At 46.5% G+C, this 19,621-nt stretch overlaps 3 protein-coding genes across 5 annotated transcripts in view; 1 reads left to right on the plus strand and 2 right to left on the minus strand.

Annotated features, from left to right (window-relative positions):
- LOC8030475 (E3 ubiquitin-protein ligase MARCHF6) overlaps positions 1 to 7,792 on the minus strand; it is a 41,568-nt gene extending 33,776 nt beyond the window's left edge. Inside the window, exons 1-2 of one of the 3 annotated variants that reach the window (XM_029988205.4) lie at positions 7,629 to 7,792; positions 6,600 to 6,696 (exon numbers count right to left, since the gene is read on the minus strand). In XM_029988205.4, coding sequence (XP_029844065.2) covers positions 6,600 to 6,696; positions 7,629 to 7,650 — 119 coding nt within the window. In that variant the 5' untranslated portion in view covers positions 7,651 to 7,792. Of the gene's footprint in view, positions 1 to 6,599; positions 6,697 to 6,848; positions 6,922 to 7,384; positions 7,405 to 7,628 lie in introns of those variants that run through there. The other 2 variants (XM_040498846.2, XM_029988204.3) reach the window with 2 other exon arrangements.
- Positions 7,793 to 7,887: 95 nt separating this feature from the next.
- On the plus strand, positions 7,888 to 9,605 carry LOC115327239. The gene is made up of 2 exons (XM_042287211.1): positions 7,888 to 8,643; positions 8,884 to 9,605. The coding sequence occupies exons 1-2, from the start codon at positions 8,181 to 8,183 to the stop codon at positions 9,366 to 9,368; spliced, it is 948 nt and encodes a 315-aa protein (XP_042143145.1). The 5' UTR covers positions 7,888 to 8,180; the 3' UTR covers positions 9,369 to 9,605.
- Positions 9,606 to 9,706: 101 nt separating this feature from the next.
- Positions 9,707 to 19,621, minus strand: part of LOC8030473 (SUMO-activating enzyme subunit 2) — a 51,250-nt gene continuing 41,335 nt past the window's right edge. The window contains exon 19 of the mRNA XM_029988202.4: positions 9,707 to 10,150. Within this exon, the coding sequence (XP_029844062.2) occupies positions 10,017 to 10,150 (134 nt within the window). The 3' untranslated portion in view covers positions 9,707 to 10,016. The remainder of the gene's footprint in view (positions 10,151 to 19,621) is intronic.

The raw sequence follows: 19,621 nt of genomic DNA on the forward strand, positions 1-19,621 counted from the left end.
GTTCTGACGCTCCTCTCCCCTCCAACGCAACTGATGGCACTCTATTAAGCCTGGAGTCAACTTCACGGATTTCCCAGATCTGCCACTTTCCCACTTAGATCCCAAACTCCAGTTTCCTCGACCTTGTGTTTGTGTCACTCCCATCCCAAAGTCATTCATGTGATGTATACTCTGGTCTCTCTGGGAGTGATCGCCTGGCCATTGATTTCACTTCCGCTCTGGTTCTACCCTGCAGAGGTCACTTTGCTCGTGTCATATGGAAGTTCCACCAGACAGGTGAAGATTACATAGCCAAACTCGCTCACCTTGCCCCATGGTGCATGACCACAATGGGCGAAGACTGCTTAGCTAACATGGACCTCTGGTGCAATTTGGCACACGCAATTCAGTTGGAGTGTATGCCTTGTGTTTCTACCCGAAGGGGACGTGCTCGTGCTCCTTGAATCACAGAGGGTCACAATGGTGTTGCTCGTCAGAAGAAGACTCTTTTCAGTATGTTGCCCGTCTGCAGTGTGCTGCGACACTCGCACAGGCTAAGGCACTTCAGCGTTCCCTTATGGCTGTCCTGCATGCTGCCAAGGTTGCATTTGCCAAGTCTATCATTCTCCATGATTGCAAGGAACCGAAAGTTGTTTGGTCTTACGTCAGTCAGCATCAAACTACTCGACATGACCCATCCTTTACATCAAATGGCAAGATTGTCACCCTCCCTGGGGAGATTGCCAACATGTTTGGCAGTCAGTTTGCTTCAGTTTTCTCACCTCGCAATATATGCGCGCGCATATATTCAAGGAGATCGCAATATATGCGCAAGCGGGAGCCAGTTCCAATATTCTCACCAATGAATCGAAGGAAACCGAGGAAAATTTGTGCAGTTGAAGTACATACTTATAAAAACAAATGCCATTATGTTGCACCATTCTATAAAACGCAACCACTGTAATTTAAAAAAAAATTGCTAATCTATACATTGGAAAATATGGTAAATGTTTTTCTAGACACTTCAGATTGTTGACTACTCCTGTAGCTTCCAAATTCTGAAGGCGCTACCGTCACAAGCTTTGCAAGTATACAATGCCCTCCCATATGTGTGGGTGGGGGTAAGGTTTTCGTGCTCAGATCTAACAAGCACATAAGATAACATTGGTTCATTTTACTGGGATGTTACGAGATCACTGCTGGAAGAGGCACCCAGATTGGGTGCCTCTTTCATGCAACGTCTCCAGGTGATTTTCACAGAATTTGTTTTTCTCAAACCGTTGAAGACCTGCCTGCTTCCCTTAAAAAACACTTCAAAGGAAACAAATCTTTTTTTTTTTTTTTTTTTTAAACAGTCTAGATGGACAAGGAATGTCGTTAAACAAAGTTACAATGAAAAAAAAAAAAATTAGAGCTACATTGACCGTGCTGGAGAGAGTTCCTGAAAGTCATGTGGCTGTGCAACTTTTTTTTTTTTTTTTTCGATCAACATTTTTGCAACTTTTTAGAAGCCACAAAAAATGGGTATCATATTTTTTTTTTTTCTATTTGTAATACCGAGTGTGTGCTTTCTATGACCTACAACTTTGATTATATTCGGTGATTGTGTCTAAACCATAAAGAAGAGAGTGAGCGCGACTCAAACCGGCCAGTTCTCGATCGGTGGCTTTCGGGCAAAAAGAAAACGAATTTCGAGCCGAAAATTGTTTTCTGGGCATTATTTTTATTATTATGATTGCAAGTTTAATGGCACAGGGGCAACTAAGTTCATCGTGCGCCACACGCAAGCTTTCGAGAAGCATTACCGGTATCTGAGAAGTAGTTAAAAGTTACAGTTGGTGGTGTAAATAGCCAACTTTGTTTAAAAAGTCACAAACACATTGGAACGGTACTAGAGCAGTGGTTCTCAAATGGGGGTCCGCGGACCCCAAAGGGTTCGTGAAGGCATTCTAGGAGTCCGCGAAGCCCTGCCTCATTCGTCAAGCCCGGCAATAAAAGTTGTCTTTTTTTTTCTGATTGAGAAGAAACGTTCAAAGTATCGGGTAAGTTTTCTCGTGTGTATATCAATTAGAAAAGTCTACTTCACACAGCTCTTCATTACATACATTTATTAAATCATTATCCTACTTAACCTGTACATTTTCCTTCCCCTCACCACGAACGGGGTCCTCCATCATCTCCACCGAACCACAAGGGGTCCGCAAAACATCAATGGTTGAGAACTACTGCACTAGAGGTTGGTCACCAAGTAAAAAGTATGGGTGGAATGGAAGGTGATTTCTAAAAAGTTCTGGGAAGCAGGATTGGCATTGAGCATTTAGACCTCTGATCTGCCATAATATATCCAGGACAGTTAGCACTTTCCCACAGTTCTCACAGAGTTTCACATCCTCACCACAAAGCAAGTACAAATGGGTCAGACGGGAGTGTGCAATGTGTAAGCGACACAGAAGGACCTCAAAACGGCGTCATCTATGAGAGGAGCTCTCCCACACCCTCAAAACAGGCTTAATGGCATGAAGCTTGTTGTCCGTTTGCATGAACCAGTCCAACTGCCGGGAGTTAATAAATTACTTTTTGAAACTTGATTTGAGACCCTGGTGGGGCAGGCCGAGAGACGTTTGAATACATTCCCTCAAATAGGCAGCAAGTTGAACTGCTTTCTCATTACTGGAAATACCCACGTGGCTGGGCACCCAGTAGAATTTTATGACATGTCCAAGTTGAAGGGCCTCATTTATCTGCACACGAACGAGCTACACAAGAGGGTTGTTACTCTCAGCTAAAAAAGAGAGGGATGTGAGAGCACTTTGAGTTTAAAAAAAAGAAGTGCTTGCATTATATTACTGTCTACGATAAAGTAGATGACTAATGAGATAGTATACAATTCAGCTATAAAAATGCTAGCAATAGGGTCAAGTTTTGTGGCTTTTCTACATGCAATGTAATGAACTGCACAAACTATAAAGGTTGAGGCTTTTGCTCCGTCAGTATAAAAGTGAACATAGTCCTTATATAGGCAGGAAGCCCCATGGAGCAACTCTGTCAGTGTTTTGCAGCAAAGTAATTTCAGTAAGAGGAATATGGAAGGATGCTGTCATACTCTCAACATGAATACTAAAAGTCCAAACAATGCTTGGTTTGTTTTCAAAAAATCGGGAGGACATACAAGTTTGAAGAGCATAGCACGGATGGTGTGGATCACTATACACCTTGTATCCATAACAGAGACTAAGATATTGCCTTTGCCCCTCAAGCGACATTTGGTGAGTCTCAGCATATAAACTAAGCACGGGTGATAAGCGAAATGCACCAGTAGCAAGCCTGAGCTCCCCCCTAGGTGATGGACAGGGTTCAACATCTTTAGGACAGACGGCCGTACCGATCCATAAACCTAGGCACCATAGTCTAAGCGAGACTGTAAATAGGGAGGCGTAAAGCTGCAAGAGACAACGTCGGTCGGATGCCCAGACATGTGCGACAGCACTTTGAGGATGTTTGAGGAGCGTAGGCACTTTTGTTTTAACTCCTTAATGTGAGGTACCAAATTAAGCTTTCTATCAAAAATGATGCCTAAAAATTTGTGTGCCTGCTTTACAGAAATAGATATACTGTTTAAATTCAGAATGGGGACTAAAGACAGCCCACAGCACAGTGAAAAAGGAACACACACCGTCTTTTCGAAAGAAATCATAAAACCATTTTCGTCTGCCTATTTTCTCCTTCTACTGATTGCGAGTTGGAGCTGCCGTTCCTAACCAGACAAGCTACAAGAAGATACCGAAATTTGCACATCATTCACATATAATGAATAAGATACTGATGGTGGTATCACCTTTGTCAGGCCACTAATTTTGACTGTAAATACAGTCACACTTAATACTCTTCCCTGAGGGACACCCTTCTCTCGGATAAAACCCTGACTGGAGAGGCTCGCAGAGATCTTTCTCGGATGTTTCGAGCAAGTCATTCTCAGAGATAACTCCACGCTAACCTTGTAATTCGAAACGAAGTTCAAGGCCAGAAGAGAGTCACTTTGTTGTTTTGTGTTTATCTTGACCAGAAGGCTGCCCCACGCCATCTTCTTGGCATTGAAGTTTGTACCGACAATGCCTTCGAGTACTTTTGAAACGAGAAATGGAGAAAGCATTACAAGTGGCCTTTTAGCCTCAGAATGCATAACAAGAAACTTTGGAAATTAATAAAATTCAAGGGACGTCGCGGGATGGTCATGGACTTCGGTACGGGCCTTTTCAGGACACGATCAGAGGTTTTGTTAAGCTTGGGACCAATAAAGATGGAAAGGAAATTCAGTGCTCGGGTGCACCGCCCACCCTGGAGCCCAACAAGGAGGTAGGGGACGTGCCACAACAAGAAAAGCTTGGCTGACACGATTACTCTACCAGTGCAGCCCGGGCACTATACCCGAGTGTGGTTGCAGGGTCAGAACCTATTTCCACCCAAGGTTGGCCCTTGATGCCTAGGAAGTTGAAAAAGAAGCGAGTGTAGAAGAATAGAGAAAGAGTTGGAAGGAAAAGTGAAAGAAGGAAGAAGAGGGTAGAGGAGGCGACTGACTGAATCATCCTGGTCAGGCCAAGCCAAGACTCCCGTTTACGAGAAGCGGGGGCCGAAGCGGTATATTGCCTCGCCCAAGGGGCCCCAAAGGGTCCAAAGGTACCCCGGGCTCAGCTCAACCACCAGGATCCCCTTTCCCCGGACATGGGTTAAGCCACGCACAGCCAGGCGTGGGTGGGCGAACCTACATGGCTCGGGGTTTCGTAGTGACGCCACTCGTCAAGCACCTACTAAACTAGGTGGCCCCTGTGTGTGGGTATGGTGGCCCACGTGGCTGGGGTCAGCGGTGACGTCACTCACCAAGCACGTAACACCTAAGGTGTAGGCACGTGTTCTGTGCAGTTGGGCTCCCATTTGTCATACACTAAATAAAACCTTGGTGAGCGTAAATACCCTGTCAGTATCCCTTTAACACTAGGCATACTAAAAGCAAAATGTTAATTCTGTCGCAAATTAATTTCAGACTCGAAAACACTAACGTCGAATTTCAAGCTACATCTTACGGTGAGTACTCATCTGTTGCTTGACCATGACCCACGCAGCACTGAATATAATTTGTTCTTAAGGTGCGTAGTTAGTCACCAGCGGGTCACGGCACTTCTACCCAGAAAAGGCGTTCAAGGCTAAGGGAATCGGATGGTTTTCCAAGCCATTCATTTTCCGCAAAGGTATTGCTCCCGCACCACACAAAAGGACTGAATGTTCGACGTCGCGCGGCTGGCATATGCGACATGACCTGCTGGTGAACCACGATGCAGTGATTCGTGTTAGGTATTTTTTCCCAACCCTGGGTACTCTTTTCTAGGACTGCTGAGACTTTCACAGCTACACACGCACTGAAGCAGAGTAGCATGACTCTCACGTAATGGGAATACACATCTGCGCTCTCACTATAGCAGCAAAAAATTAGACACGTTGCACCCTCCTAAAACTCTAAGCCTCTAAATGGGAGTAGTTGCAACCATCAACGGCCGTCACCGATTCAGATCTGCTCTAGCTGGAAAAAGCCGATACAAATTAATGGTACCATTAGGTCATTCGATGGAATCAGCTTAAATTTGTAAGAATCTCAACTAAGGCAGTAGCCAGAGAAGGTGACAACTAGCAGATACATGAAATGCTTTACTAGCCACCTAATCCATCATTCGCTGTAATAAATAAGTATTAGTGCAATAATGACAAAACAAAACATACTCATAAAAGTCAAGTATGCCAACTCCACATACTCATGTTCCCACTATATTCCGTTTACCCTACGTCGACAGTGCGGTGGAAGCAATGTGCTCGTTGGACCATTCATACCTTTCATCACATATCACGCTCCTGCCCATACCCACGAGCTGAGAGCAGAGTCATGTGATAAAAGAGAAGCGGTTGATTAATCCGATAAGCACATAGCTTCCACCTCCCTGTCAGCTTAGGGGTGAACAGAGTATAGTTGCAAGAAGTTGGCTGCAGCATTTTTTCGTGGCTTCAAGTCTTTTAAAGCATTTTGACAAGAGAGAAAAAAAAAAAAAATGCAGGTAGTGTAATAGAAGAGGGAGAGTTGTGACTGATGTCAGACTCCTCCGAGAGACTGTGAAGCTGTTTGCGAGGGAAAAAGGGGCGTCACTGTCACCGATTTGAACGTAAGGTCTGTCACACCACTGTCATGACAACCCGTTTCCGAGCGTTGAGCTTCCAGGTTCTTCCACATAAAAATACACTTTTCCAGGTCCTTCCGTATAAAATCCCAGCTTTGCGAGATTACAATATGGTGCTTACTTGTCAAGAATAAAAAAAAGCCGAATCAGCAGCAGTTAAAGCCCCCTTGTGCACTGTTGTACCCTCATTCCTGCGATATCGTTAAGCGAATACCTGTTTAAGAACATGTGGAAGATGGTGTCGCTGTCAGTTATACGTCCATACCGAGTGCCTCAGTGAACCGTCAGTGCTTATGGCATCTAAAGCACACAGACAGGGTACTGCACAGATTGCATCAAATCCGCGCGAAAATGACGCAACCGATACAAACGCTTAAATGGATAGAAAAAATCGCGCATTACCAGTCCTGATGGATATATTTGATGCTGCCAGTACAGATGCATGGATGGAAAAGTGGCTTGTCAGGAGCTCCTTCTGACCGGCACACCCGGCAAATATCTGCAATACGCGTCATTCATGTCACACGCGGACAAACATACATTTAAAAATAAAATTTACGTGAAGCAAGGTACACCAGAACGAGCTCCTCGCCAAACATTGTTCTTATCGTGGCTGCGATAACCGCGATTAAATATGGTAAAAACACAAACCGAAGTTCGTAAACACGGAGCGCGATCTTGCTCTACGGGGCTCCAACATGTAGTATGCGATTGGCAGGTCGTTTCTTTGAAATAGCGTGCTTAGCCTCAACAAGATGGATAGACGCGAACAGTTTTGACCCGGAACACAGCGCCGTACGAGTCTCTTCGGCTGATAGGCGTGAATTTGGAGGCGACACTGGCCTCACCTGGGTGGGGGAGGGGGTAGCTAGTGCCGCTCTTTCGCCCACCTGCGCGTCCCTTTAAGAACCGTGCGTGTAATTGAGGAAACAAGCAAACGGAAAACGCACTACGAATCGTCTTAAAAAAACACTAACGGATATTTTCTTACAGGTTGAAGGGGGGGGAGAGAGGCTCAGTCAGTGTCAATCAGGTTTCCGTCTGTGAGCTCAAGAATCGCTTGAACAGTCCGAGATACGCGAACGCCGGAAATCGTAAACCATTACGAGGACCCAAGCCAACGCTCAACTATCCGTGCACGAAAGAAAGCTACGTCCCTGAAATCTACGCAGGGGCGATCTACGCACCAAATCATGACCGGCGGACGGTGCCAAGGGGCAAAGCATAAAATCGCAACATCTCAGCGCTTCGCCACTTAAAGTCGCTTAAGCCTATCGGCAGAATTTCCCCCGACTTGCATCAGACCTTTCGACAAAAACCGTGTCATCTTTCGGCTCAAGTCTCAGGGTTCAGTTACGATTTATAAGCTCAAGTATTAGCCGAGAGGGTCAAAATTCCCGTGCTAAACAGCAGGTCTCGTTGGGCGCTTACCTTGAAGCTGGGAATCGTCCATGTTGTTATGTGACGTAAGCACTCGGTCGGAAGTAAATAACGTCGAAATATCCGGTTCGGCTTTCGACGTCGCCGCGTTTACCTGGACCGCCTGTACCTCAGCCCACGCTCGCACAAATAAATGTTACCAAAATAAAACAAGAATAGGAAACCCAATTGTGACACAATAAAATTGTGCTTGCAACAAACTTTAAATATAAAATAAATAATCAGAACAGAATGATGTCACGATGCGATAGTTTGCGATTGTTTGCGACGCATACGAACGTGCATACGAAAGACGAAGGCCATGAACATGAACGCGCTGCGCAGCGTATGCACGGTATGCACGGACGTTGGCGCATGCTTTGCCGAGATCGACCTCAGTGCCTCAGTGGCCTCAGCGCGTTGGTAGCGTCTCGCAGTGGCGCCTCATAGTGCGGTCTAGTACCAAATTACCGATATTTATTACTGCATCAACTGTGCGAGTGCTCGTAGTTTGCTTGCAGGGCTGTAACCTATGCCGACAGTGCTTGTGGCGTGCCTCTGGTTATGCAGGAAATTGTGACTCGTGTCCGTGCCGATATCTCAAGTGACACGCACACTTCCATGATCGACCGCTGGCCACTGATCGTGCCGCCAATCATCCGATCGCGAGCTCCGAATAGTGCGACGGGTGGTACCGTGGTACCATCGAGATCCCTCATTTCATCCCTTGCCGACGGCATGGGCTCGTCTCAATCCGACGGGGCGCAGCAGCAGCAAAGCATGTTCAAGGTGAAGGGCTTGACGCTGATCAAGGAAGCCGTCAACGGACTTGTCAAGTCCTTTCCCCGGAAAGAACCGACTGACTTTCCGGAGACTACGCTCATCAGCCTGACCAGCTTGAAGTCGCGCGTCGTCGCCGCCCTCACGGCCCAGGGAGACTCCCCCGTGTCAGGAGCTAACTCATGCTCGAGAAGCTTGCGCTCGCGTCCAAGCACTTCTCAGGCGACCGACTCCTGCGCAGCTCAGGGTCCAAAGCGCAGTGCGACAGCCATGAGCGCCCACAGCGAGCCGCCGCTGCTGCTCAAGAAACCGAAACTGGAGAGGGCGACGGACTTTCCGGAGACGACGCTCATCAGCCCGACCAGCTTGAAGTCGCGCGTCGTCGCCGCCCTGACGGCCAAGGGAGACTCGCCCGTGTCAGGAGCAAACTCGTGCTCGAGGAGCTTGCGCTCGCGTCTAAGCACTTCTCACTCCTGCGCAGCTCAGGGTCCAAAGCGCAGTGCGACAGCCATGACCACCCACAGCGAGCCGCCGCTGCTGCTCAAGCAACCGAAACCGCCGAAACTGGAGAGGGAACGATCCCCCGATCCACGACCAGCTCAAAGTTTGTCCAATTGCCCGGAGCAAACAGCCAGAGGCAAGCAATCGCTACGGAGCAGAAAACGGTACTTCGGCGCCGGCGTTTCTAGCAAGAGACCGCATGCGAATGCTGCTTCGTCAACGTACGAGAGCCGAGCGACCCCTGTGCACGTGAAGGTGGAACCCTTGGAAGAGCTGCCCCAGCCGCAAGAGGCGTCATTGCCGTGCCACTCGGCCGAGGTCTCGCCTCCTAGTAGCATGCCGAATTCTCTGCCCGGCACCAGTCCCGTCAAGGTAGAGCCTGCCAATGCACCATCCGGCGTGTGGGACATTCCCCCGAAGCTTTGGGAAGACATGCAGAGCGTGCTTTTCACACACTTAGACTCCACATAGCTTTGCACTGTAGATTAGTACTCTTTCTCCGTTGGTTGAAGAACTTCACTGCAGGCAAGCCACGCTGCAACCTTGTCCATCCAAAACCTCCATGCAAGACACTTACCTAGAGACAGATGGGAGGAAATGTCCTTGTGCAAATCATTCCTCCACCCCAGCCCTGAGTGAATGTCACCATGTTTTCTTGGCTTTGTTGTATCTTATGTACCTGCATATAAGCAGTTTTGTCTCTTTTCTTCTATTTTCTTTTATTTCGTTTGTGTAAGTGTACATACAATTTTACTGTATCTGCACCGTGCATCCATGCTGAGCCTTGTCTTGGGTCATAAAACAGAATATCCTGTTTCCACAAACTGTTTTTATTACCAAAGTCTTAAGAAAAAGCAGGTATCAAATAACCTTGACAATAAAGGAAGAAATAACAGTAAAAGCAACTTTTCCCACGTCTGACGTTAAGAGAAACAAAGTAATGTAAATGGCAGACTACCCACATTTTCTTTTTTTGCATACACGGCAATAACAAAAATAGCCAAATCCACCCACAGCACAATGCAACATCCAACAGTCTCCTGCACATATTCACAGAGGTATGCAAAGACCGCTTGACACGGGAAAATAAATTAGGCAATTCGACCAGCAGCATGGAGTTCAGTCAATGATGATGCACGGACGTTTTGGAACTTGGACATTGCCATTGTCTGTGTTCTTGCGCTTGCGGAGCTCAGTGACGAGCGGCATCGGAGTTTCTTCTTCGATGATGAGAAGGTCGTCGTCGTCGTTCGCTGCACAAACGAGAAGCATGGTTACAAAGGGACCCAAAGAAGAACAGATTGCAAAGCTATAGTCACTGACAGGGTGAGAAGGACAGGGAGGGGCTTCAACTGTCCCGCTTCCAGCACGAGCTTCCTACTTTCAATGACACTTCGGCATCTTGTGAGCCTCGAGTGCGCATGCACAGTCAAAGCACGGGAAAAGGCGATGAGCGTGTGCTGGAGGCTAGGCATTCGAAAGAGATGCTCCTGCATTCTCACCTTGTTGCCAACTGGAGTAGGATATGGACAAACTGGGTGTAGCACTTTTTAACATTTCCATTACCACACAACGCTAGAATTGGTCCAGGGATTCTGTGAGGGTGATGACATGCTCGACTGAGAACATCAAGCTTAAAGGGGCACTAAAGTGCTTTTTGAAATCCTCGTTTTACGCTCTTAACTCGATGTATGAGCTCTAGGCACCTTAAGAAAGACAAACAAAAAACAATTACATTCATGTGCAGTTTATCTGCATTCTTAAAAAATGAAAGAAGTTTACAAATCTTGGTAATGTGAAACTAGGGCGCAGCTCTTGGGGAGCAAGGAAGGGTAGGGAGCGACCTCCTCAGTATGGAAAGGAGGGGAGGGTATGCCCCTCCTCCTCCTCCTCTCCTCCTGCCGCTGAATTTGTTCATGGCTGACATGACACAAAGTCGTGACGTCATTTTCCCTGGTAAGCTTAGCGGGGAAACTGAATTGGTGTTGAGGTCACATGAAGTCAATTTCCCCGCTAACTTTAGCGGGAAAACATCCCATAATGCAAAGCGCAGTTACGGTGACGGCGCCGCCGCACTCAACTTGGAAACTGACGCCTAAGTGCTGATTTCAGATGACAGATGGCACCACTGAAACTTGTTGAATGTGGTCGAACGACGGACGGCACCTGTCAGCCACTCGCGAGCAAAGGGTTCCCACGTGGAGGAGTGGACTGGTCGGTCGCTCGTCCGTGCGGGAACCCATCGCTCGCGAATGGCTGACAAGCACCGTCCGTCGGTCAATCATGTTCAGCAAGCTTTGGTAGTGCCATCTGTCGTTCTGCGACAACGTTAAGTGTTGCAACCTTTGATCACACTTTTAGTAAGCAAATCGGCCGCGCATATATGTAATTTAGTTTTTTTTTTGGGATGCTTGGAGCTTGTAGATTGAGTTATGACCATAAAATGAGGGTCGCAAAAAGCACTTAAGTGCCCCTTTAAGGCTTTAGCTTTTTTCTTGTTTATTCACCTATCATGTTGAAATTTGGTTTGTTGATGTATTTCTCAGCAGCACTTTCAAATATGCTATTAGTTACCATACAAGTCTACTAGATCCTGACTTATCAATTAATTTTGGTTAGGTTCTTTTTACAAGTCATTTAGCGTAAAATTCCCATATATAAAATATTTATAGATTTGCATTCACTAAAACAAGCTTTGTGCGGTGGTGCTATTTTAAGCCCAATTTAGATCAGAAATCATTTATGACCAAGCTGCACAAAATGGGAAGCTATATCTTTCAAAGACTAAGTAAATAAAATTATTGTTTAACATAAAATGCAACAAGAAAAGCATCACTGTAGGACGCATGTCTTGCTAAATGCCAATCTCTTAAAGATTCCCAATATTCTGAAGAATTTTCCACCAATGACCCATAAACAGGATCTCTAAAATTACAAATTTATTGATAAGTGAGAATCTTGTACTATCTTAATGACAGTTAGCGGAAACACAGGAGCACGTTGCATTGGGTATCATCGGAACACTCCAGTGGCCAAGCGTGCAATTGCAACTGCAGTGTTGCGGAGGCGCTGCAGTTGAGCACCGGGAGGTTAGAGCACTCCGATAGTACCCAATGTCATGCGCTCCCATGTTCCCACTAACTGTGATTAAGATAGCACGACTTTTTAAAAACTAATTGCATTTTTGAAATCATTACTGAGAAATACAGAAGTGTACTCATTTCAGCACTATAAATGAACAAACAAAAAAGTTAAAGACCTTCATTCTCCCTTATTAAGAGGATATCATCGTAGAAAAGCCCACACATTTCCTATGGCAACTTTTTGGTCCTTATTCTCAATATCTACTGAACCTATTGGCGTCAGAGTGGGTGTATTCAAAAGAAAATTAAAAAAAAAAAAAAAAGTCACAGCTTGGCGGATTTACATTTTTCGATTATTTTTGTTTTAAGGGGGTCTAATTCGAAGAAAAAAGCCCCCTACCTCCTTTTTTAGCTTTCACAGTTACGAATTTTAGAAATTAAAAAATAAATACAAATTGTAATGCAACGTTGCAGTGTGAAATGTATTTGTGAATCTATATCTGCTAATAGATTCCTCGGCTGCATCGTCGTTACAAAATGAATCATCGTTACAAAATTAATGCGTAGAGCCCAAGAAATGAACCATTTCTTGGGCTCTACGCAGTCGGGCCATCCCGTGATCGTGTTCACTAAACTCTATGTGTCAGCGAACAATGAGTATGTGCAGCACTGTATTTGCTGTGTACGCCCTCACTAGATGGCGCCACCGACCCGCTCTGCAACGACTGCGCCGAAGAAGGCTAAGAAAAACCAGTGGTGTTAACTTAGCAAGAAAGTCACTAAATTTAGAGTGTTTTCAGTCGTCCTAACGACAATTTTGTGTTTTTGGAGCCTTGGCAACTTTTTTTTTTTTTTCCCAGTTACGTAAATTGTTTTTACTGAAGCTAAGTAGATGGGATGGGGGGGGGGGGGGGGGGGGGGGGAATATGTCAGTCAGATAGCTCTCCGGTGGCTTTCAGGGGACAGCTTTGGGTGTCACTCATTTTTATTCATCCTGTTGTGGGTGAGGTGATGTTGGTTCACGCCGGTTAACGCGAAAACGAATGCATTCTTCGACCCCTAATCACTTTAGAACCATTCCATTTTTCAGGAATTATCAGGTGCTTAAAAAAATCCTTTGTAACCATGGGCGTACCAACCGGGGGGAGGCAAGGGGGGTGCTTGCTCCCCCCAGTTCTCAGAGGAGGGGGGGGGGGGGGGGGGGGGCAAGCCACTCAGTACCATATGCACTGAGGGACAAGTTGGAACTGGAACTCCAACGACTTGAAGAAGGCACCATCACGGCCATAGACCACTCTGACAGGGCATCCCCCATCGTACAGTGCTAAAAGCTGATGGCAAAAGTGTCAGGATTTGCGGGGACTACAAGCTAGGTGTGAATCCTGCAGTGATGACAACCCAGTTCCCACTGCCCAAAGTGGAAGACATCTCTGCTTCTCTGCAGACTTCCGTGAAGCATACAACCAAGTAATCGCTGATAAAGAAACCAGCAAGCTCCTGGTCATCAACACACACCGAAGACTCTTTGCTTAAAACCGTTTAGCATTTGGCGAGTCCTCGGCTCCGGCACTGTTCCAAAGAAGAATGGAAGAGACCCTGCAGGGAATTCCAGGAACATCTGTCTACATGGATGATGTTCTGGTGACTGGAAAGATCAATGCAGAACATCTAGAGAACCTAAGGAAAGTTCTCCAAAAAGTCAAAGACTCTGGACTGAAGCTCAAGCGAGAGAAATGCGAGTTTTTCAAAGAATCACTCTGCTATCTGGGCCATGAGATAAACCCAAAGGGGCTGAAGCCTTCAAAGAAAAACGCAGAAGCTATCATTGAAGCACCTGAATCCAGGGATGTCCAGGAGCGGATTTAGAGAGGGGGTCCGGATGTCCTGACCCCCCCTTGATTTCTGCATGTGTAAAATTTAGGGCGTAAAACGAAGGAGAGGGGGAGGGGGTTCCTAAACATATGGTACGCTGACCAACACCTGACCCCCCCCCCCCCCCCCCCTCAGGAGATTCCTGCATCCGCCCCTGGGGATGTCAGTGAACTGAGATCCTATATTGGACTTCTTGCGTACTACGGCAAGTTCATTCCGAATCTGTCCACAATACTTGCATCCTTGTATTCCCTATTGCACAAGAACACCCGCTGAAAATGGACAGACACTGAATGAAAAGCCTTCGTTGAAAGCAAGACTGCCATCATGGAGGCAAGGGTCCTGACCCACTACGACCCATCAAAAGAGCTTGTTCTGGCATGTGATGCCTCACCGTATGGTGTGGGTGCTGTGCTCTCGCATCGGAAGGATGGCGTGGAGTCGCAACTAGCATTCGCATCCCGGACTCTGACACCGGCCGAGCGGAATTACTCACAGTTGGAAAAGGAAGCACTGGCCATTATTTTTGGTGTCACACGGTTCAGAGACTACCTGCTGTGTCGAAGTTTTGAGCTCATCACTGACCACGAGCCACTTGTGGGGATTTTTCGGGAAGACAAGGCAATTCCAGCCATGACAGCTTCGCGCATCCAACGCTGGGCTCTTACTCTTGGAGCCTACAGGTACAGCATCAAGCACCGACCCAGGACGTTTCAACGGAAACGCCGATGCCATGAGCAGGCTGCCCTTGAAGACTGCACACACAGATCCTCCGGAACCTCTGGAACTGGTCAAGTCAATTTCGAGCTTAGAAAACTGGAGATTTCAGTCAAGCTACTACAACAATTCACAAACAGCGACAAGGACTTAAGCCAAGTGCTACAGAGGGTGGTGGAAGGATGGCCACAAAAGCCTCCGGACAAGTCACTGCAACCATTTTGGAACAGACGTGATGAGCTAAGCGTGCATCGGAATCTCCTGTACTGGGGAAACCGAGGGGTTGTGCCAACCCCTGCTCGCCAACGCATCTTAAACCTGCTGCATGAAACTCACCAGGGAATGGTGGTCATGAAAGGTATGGCGAGATCCCTTGTGTGGTGGCCGAACATGGACGCAGAAGTAGAGCGCTGTTCACAACAATGTTCACAGTGCCTCCAGAACTCCCCAATGCCACCAAAAGCAGAACCCGTACCTTGGCCCGAACCAAAGGTATGCTGGGAGTGTGTGCATCTCGACTATGCAGGACCATTGGAGGGGAGGATGCTACTGGTGTGGGTAGATGAAAAGTCAAAATGGCTCGAAGTCATCATTGTGGCAAGTGCCACATCCGAGCAAACTGTAGAACACCTACGTGACACTTTAGCAAGGTTTGGACTACCAAGGTGCATTGTAACAAACAATGGAACTCCATTCACTGGTCAGCCCTTCCAAGACTTCGTTCAAGGAAATGGGATCAAGCATCTCCGAACTGCCCCTTTTCATCCAGCATCTGATGGCTTAGCAGAACGAGCTGTTTGCACGGTCAAGGATGGACTCAAGAAAACGGAGGGAAGAGACCTCAAGCTCCGACTTGCTCAATGGTTGTTTATGTATCGCCAAGCACCCCATCCGAGCGGAACGTCTCCAGCAAAACAGATGATGGCTTATCCAATGAAAGCAAGACTGGACCTCTGTATTCCCAGAAGGGGTGAAGAGGCAATTCTGGAGCAGTTGCCGACAGAATCTAGGCAACGGGCCGAGCAAGAAGGAAAGGAAAAGGAACTATGCCACAAGAAAGGGAACAAGGTAGCAGTCCACAATTTCGGCAAGAAACCTCGATGGAGGTTGAGTGAAGTTGACAACACCAGCGGAACATCCATTGTGACTGCGTCAACTCTGCAAAAGCAAGTGCGCCGCCACAACGACCAAGTGAAGCCGCACTTGACAACTTTGGCATCAAGTCCTGGGGAACAACTACCACCTGACAAGGACCAAGGCTACGCAATGAGCGAAACAAGAACAGTGGAGACTGCAAGGACGCCCACATGAACTGTCCGCAAGCCCCTGAGATTTACGTAACCTTCAATAAGAAGGTAGCCTTCATTAAGAAGGGAGGAGTGCTGTGTACGCCCTCACTAGATGGCACCACCGACCCGATCTGCAACGACTGCGCCAAGGAAGGCTAAGAAACTCTAGTCAGAGGGAGCAGACTCTGCAACCGCGTGGATTGAAGGCTGCTGCCATTCCGGCTGCTTGTTGTTAATAAAGTATTAAGTTCTACCCGAACCCCGAAGTATATAACAGTATTACTCCACTGCGAGAATTTCACCGCATGCGGTGGTGTGGTTCACTTATATTCGAGTCTATGATGTACATTTTCTCAATGCAACATTCTCTGCTTCCGGTCACAAGCAGCACAAGCTCTAGGGTTTCTACTCCATCTTACAAACATGCGAATCGCTGAAAAAGGCACGGGCGCGGGCGTGTGGCCTTGGAAAGTGCCTTCTCTGTGCGAATTTTTGTACAAACAAAATCATTCAACAGATCTAGGTCCACGTGCCTCTGCCCTGCCCTGAACGCCGAGCTCTGACTGGCTCTGATTGAAGAATAGTGGGTAGACCTCAAGGCAGCTTGCTGTGAGGTCTATCGACTATTCTTCAATCAGAGCCAGTCAGAGCTCAGCATTCTCATGTCACCATAACCCCTGCAAAAGAAGCAGACGAACTTGTGCTCCGCATAGCTTTTCTCACTTTATGTGGGGTGAGGTTGAAGCTACAAGCAAAAGCATATTGCCCTGAACGATGCATGCACTGTTTTGAGGGCACATGCTTGGCAGAGGTTCGGAGCTTATTCGTGTAGCTTTCTTTTCACGGTAGTTTTTTACAGTAGTTTTTCTACCGCAGTGCAGAACGCAGATTACTGGCTCGAGGCCAATGCCCAAACAAGATGCTCATGTTGTGTGCAAGGATGCATACTGCGTGCAAAAATGCACATTTCATTTTTCTTTTTGTCAGCAAACACAAATTAGCTTTTTGATGTGTCATAGCAATTGGGGACTAAGCTGGATTAGGTGCGCACAATAATGCCTATGGCACCCGATGCCAAACCGAGAATAAGTGGGCGACGGAACAGCGGAAGCAGTGCTGTAGGTGTTAACAATAAAAAGCCACGAAATATGTTGCTCGCTACTTGAAAATAAAAAGAACATATTACCGACCTACGTTACATCAGAATAGAAGGAATGCTTACCATTACCGATAAAAAGTACCACACGCTACTTTTGTGTTACTTTTTATTTATGAAATTAAAACGTTTGACTGTTTTGACGTTACAGGTATGCATAAGTGCCACATTTCAAAAAGCACTAGTTCCATGCAGAAACTTAACATAATTACCTAATTTTTTTTACGGTATTGATTCTGAATGTGTGTGGGATGAGTGCAATAATTCATCTGACTTCGCGCTTAGAAACACGCAAAAAATCAAGTGTACATTTTTAAAGTCCTGAAAAGATGTAACGAGTAACACAACTACATTCTCCGTTGCTTGAAATAAGTCATGGAAGTATGTTATCCGTTAATGTTTTGAAAATATAACATATATGTAGAGCCCTGCATATCCGTGGATGTCCACAGTAAACTAGCGGATGCGGATAAAAATTAGACGGATTTCGGCGGATTGCGGATTGAATGCGGATGTCAGGGGCTGCTGATGCGGATATCTGCGGATCCGGATCTAAATTTTTGCCCGATGGCAAACATTGCCACCGGGGTTTTGTTCGTCGACTGACATTTCACCTACAGATCGCTTCGTCGACGTGCGACGTTTGATTTTGAAAGGCTTCCCGTGTTCGTTTGATAGAAAAACCTGAGATGTTTCGTTGCACACAACCCTGCTATTTTCGTAACCAACTTTTTGCGTCTTGCCTGGATTACAGGGGGAAGGGGGACGTGGTTTGGTTAAGCACACCTTAGTGAATCGCGCACTAGCATTTAGCGACTAAGTGAAGAAATACGTTGTCGACAAAACGTCGCAGGAACATGTGCCCACAAAACATACAGCGTCGATGAACCGTGTGTCCATGAAATACATGTCTGTGAAAAGTTGTCCACGAAACATACTTCCACAAAACGCGTTTCGAAGAAACGATAGGGATCCTAAGAAAGATCTGATTCTTACTGAAGATCGCTTCAGTTAGTGCATTTCATCTTGTCAAAAATGCTACCTATAGATAGGGTGACCAGACGTCCCGTTTTGGCCAGGACAGTCCCGTTTTTGAGGTCCGCTTCTGCTGTCCAGTCTTTTTGTCCAAATAAAGAATCATGTCCCGTTTTCAGAACATGATTTTTTTTTTCTTTATTTAAGTGAGCAGACTTTAAGAACCGAGTCCTGCAGGTTAAAGTCCCGCTTAGGAAACTTCGGTCGTCGGCAAAATACGCCCACACCAACGAAGGATGCGAAGCAGTGTGACTGTTTCTAGACCCTAGGGCTTAGTGCAATATGATAACGATATGAAATGAGAGCAGTTATTTCATTAAATTTTTTCTCCCAATCTCAATCTTTAACCCCCCCTTCCTCCTTCTTTCCCGCCAGCTGGGATGTCCCGTTTTCTACCTTGAGGAATATGGTCACCCTATCTATAGAAAAAGTAAAAAATGCAGGGCATCAATCGTCCCGAGAAAGCTAGTTCTTTGGCAGGGAAAGAGCGAAAAACTTTCTCCGAACAAAGAAAACCTCAAACGAACAAGTCACAAGAAAGTAGAAGGAACCTCCCCCTTCCCCTCCGCAGAGAGTGGTGTGGTCATGATACCAAAAACAAAAGAAGTGCAAATTTCGGAATCAGCAGCGCACGCACATAGGCAGCCCGTAAATTGCCTGTTCCTTTTTTTTATGCTTAGAGTTCTAGCCAAGAGAGTCTGGTAGTTCATATTCATCCGGTTACGACGCCAGAGCGGCAGCAATGCCAGCGGCTGCCGCGTGCAACCTCCGTAGCCGCCCCAAGCAGAAAACAACAAAAAAAGTTTTCTTTCAATTATATATTTGGCTGCCTGCAGACAGCATTCTTTCTCGAACAACACGTTAGTCGATCCGATCAGGCCTTGGACTCTGACTCAGCGGCGCATCTGCCCGCTGGCTGACACGAAACACCGCGAGACTTGAGGCGGCCGCATACGCTCGGTAACATCACAAAAAGGATTTTGTCTTCTTACCACTGCTCCTCATCGTCTCTTTCCAAACTTTTTAATTTTTTTTTATGACAGTTTTTTTCGAGCGTTTAGACTTCAGGGGAGAGTTCAGGGGCCACAGGTGAAAGTTTCCGATTCCGCATGCAGCGGGGAAGAATGACGTCTGCGTGATTTCCACTGAATTTGCTAATCTAAATGTAATCATAACCTCTGGTGGTTAGTAAGAACATCGACATGGTTTTAAATTTTGCGGATGTGGTTCGGATACGGATACAAAGTATGCGGGTGCGGATCGGATACGGATAAAATCATGTAAAAAGTTTGCGGATGCAGTTACGAAGTCTGCGGATGCGCATCGGATATGGATACTCAAACTGTTATCCGTGCAGGGCTACACAAATATGTTGCTACATTACCGAAAAAAGTAAAGCGTCGGCACCAACACTGAGCGAAGGCCCTTTTGTCGCCCGTTCGTAGCTAGTGTGTGACTTTGAACTAGATACATGATCATACCTTAAAATCTTCATTTACTCCTGTGTCAATGAGTCTCCTCAGCAAAAAAGAAACACAATCCATTGCTTAGAAGCTGTCTGTCCTTTGTTTG

Source organism: Ixodes scapularis, unplaced genomic scaffold (assembly GCF_016920785.2).
Source record: "Ixodes scapularis isolate PalLabHiFi unplaced genomic scaffold, ASM1692078v2 PGA_scaffold9__187_contigs__length_104089568, whole genome shotgun sequence".
NCBI classification, from domain to species: Eukaryota; Metazoa; Arthropoda; class Arachnida; order Ixodida; family Ixodidae; genus Ixodes; species Ixodes scapularis.

Coding starts and splice junctions, on each gene's coding strand:
- LOC115327239 (XM_042287211.1), top strand. CDS start 8,181: ATGCAGGAAATTGTGACTCGTGTCCGTGCCGATATCTCAAGTGACACG. Junction 8,644..8,883: donor CGACTCCTGCGCAGCTCAGG/GTCCAAAGCGCA, acceptor GCGCAGCTCAGG/GTCCAAAGCGCAGTGCGACA.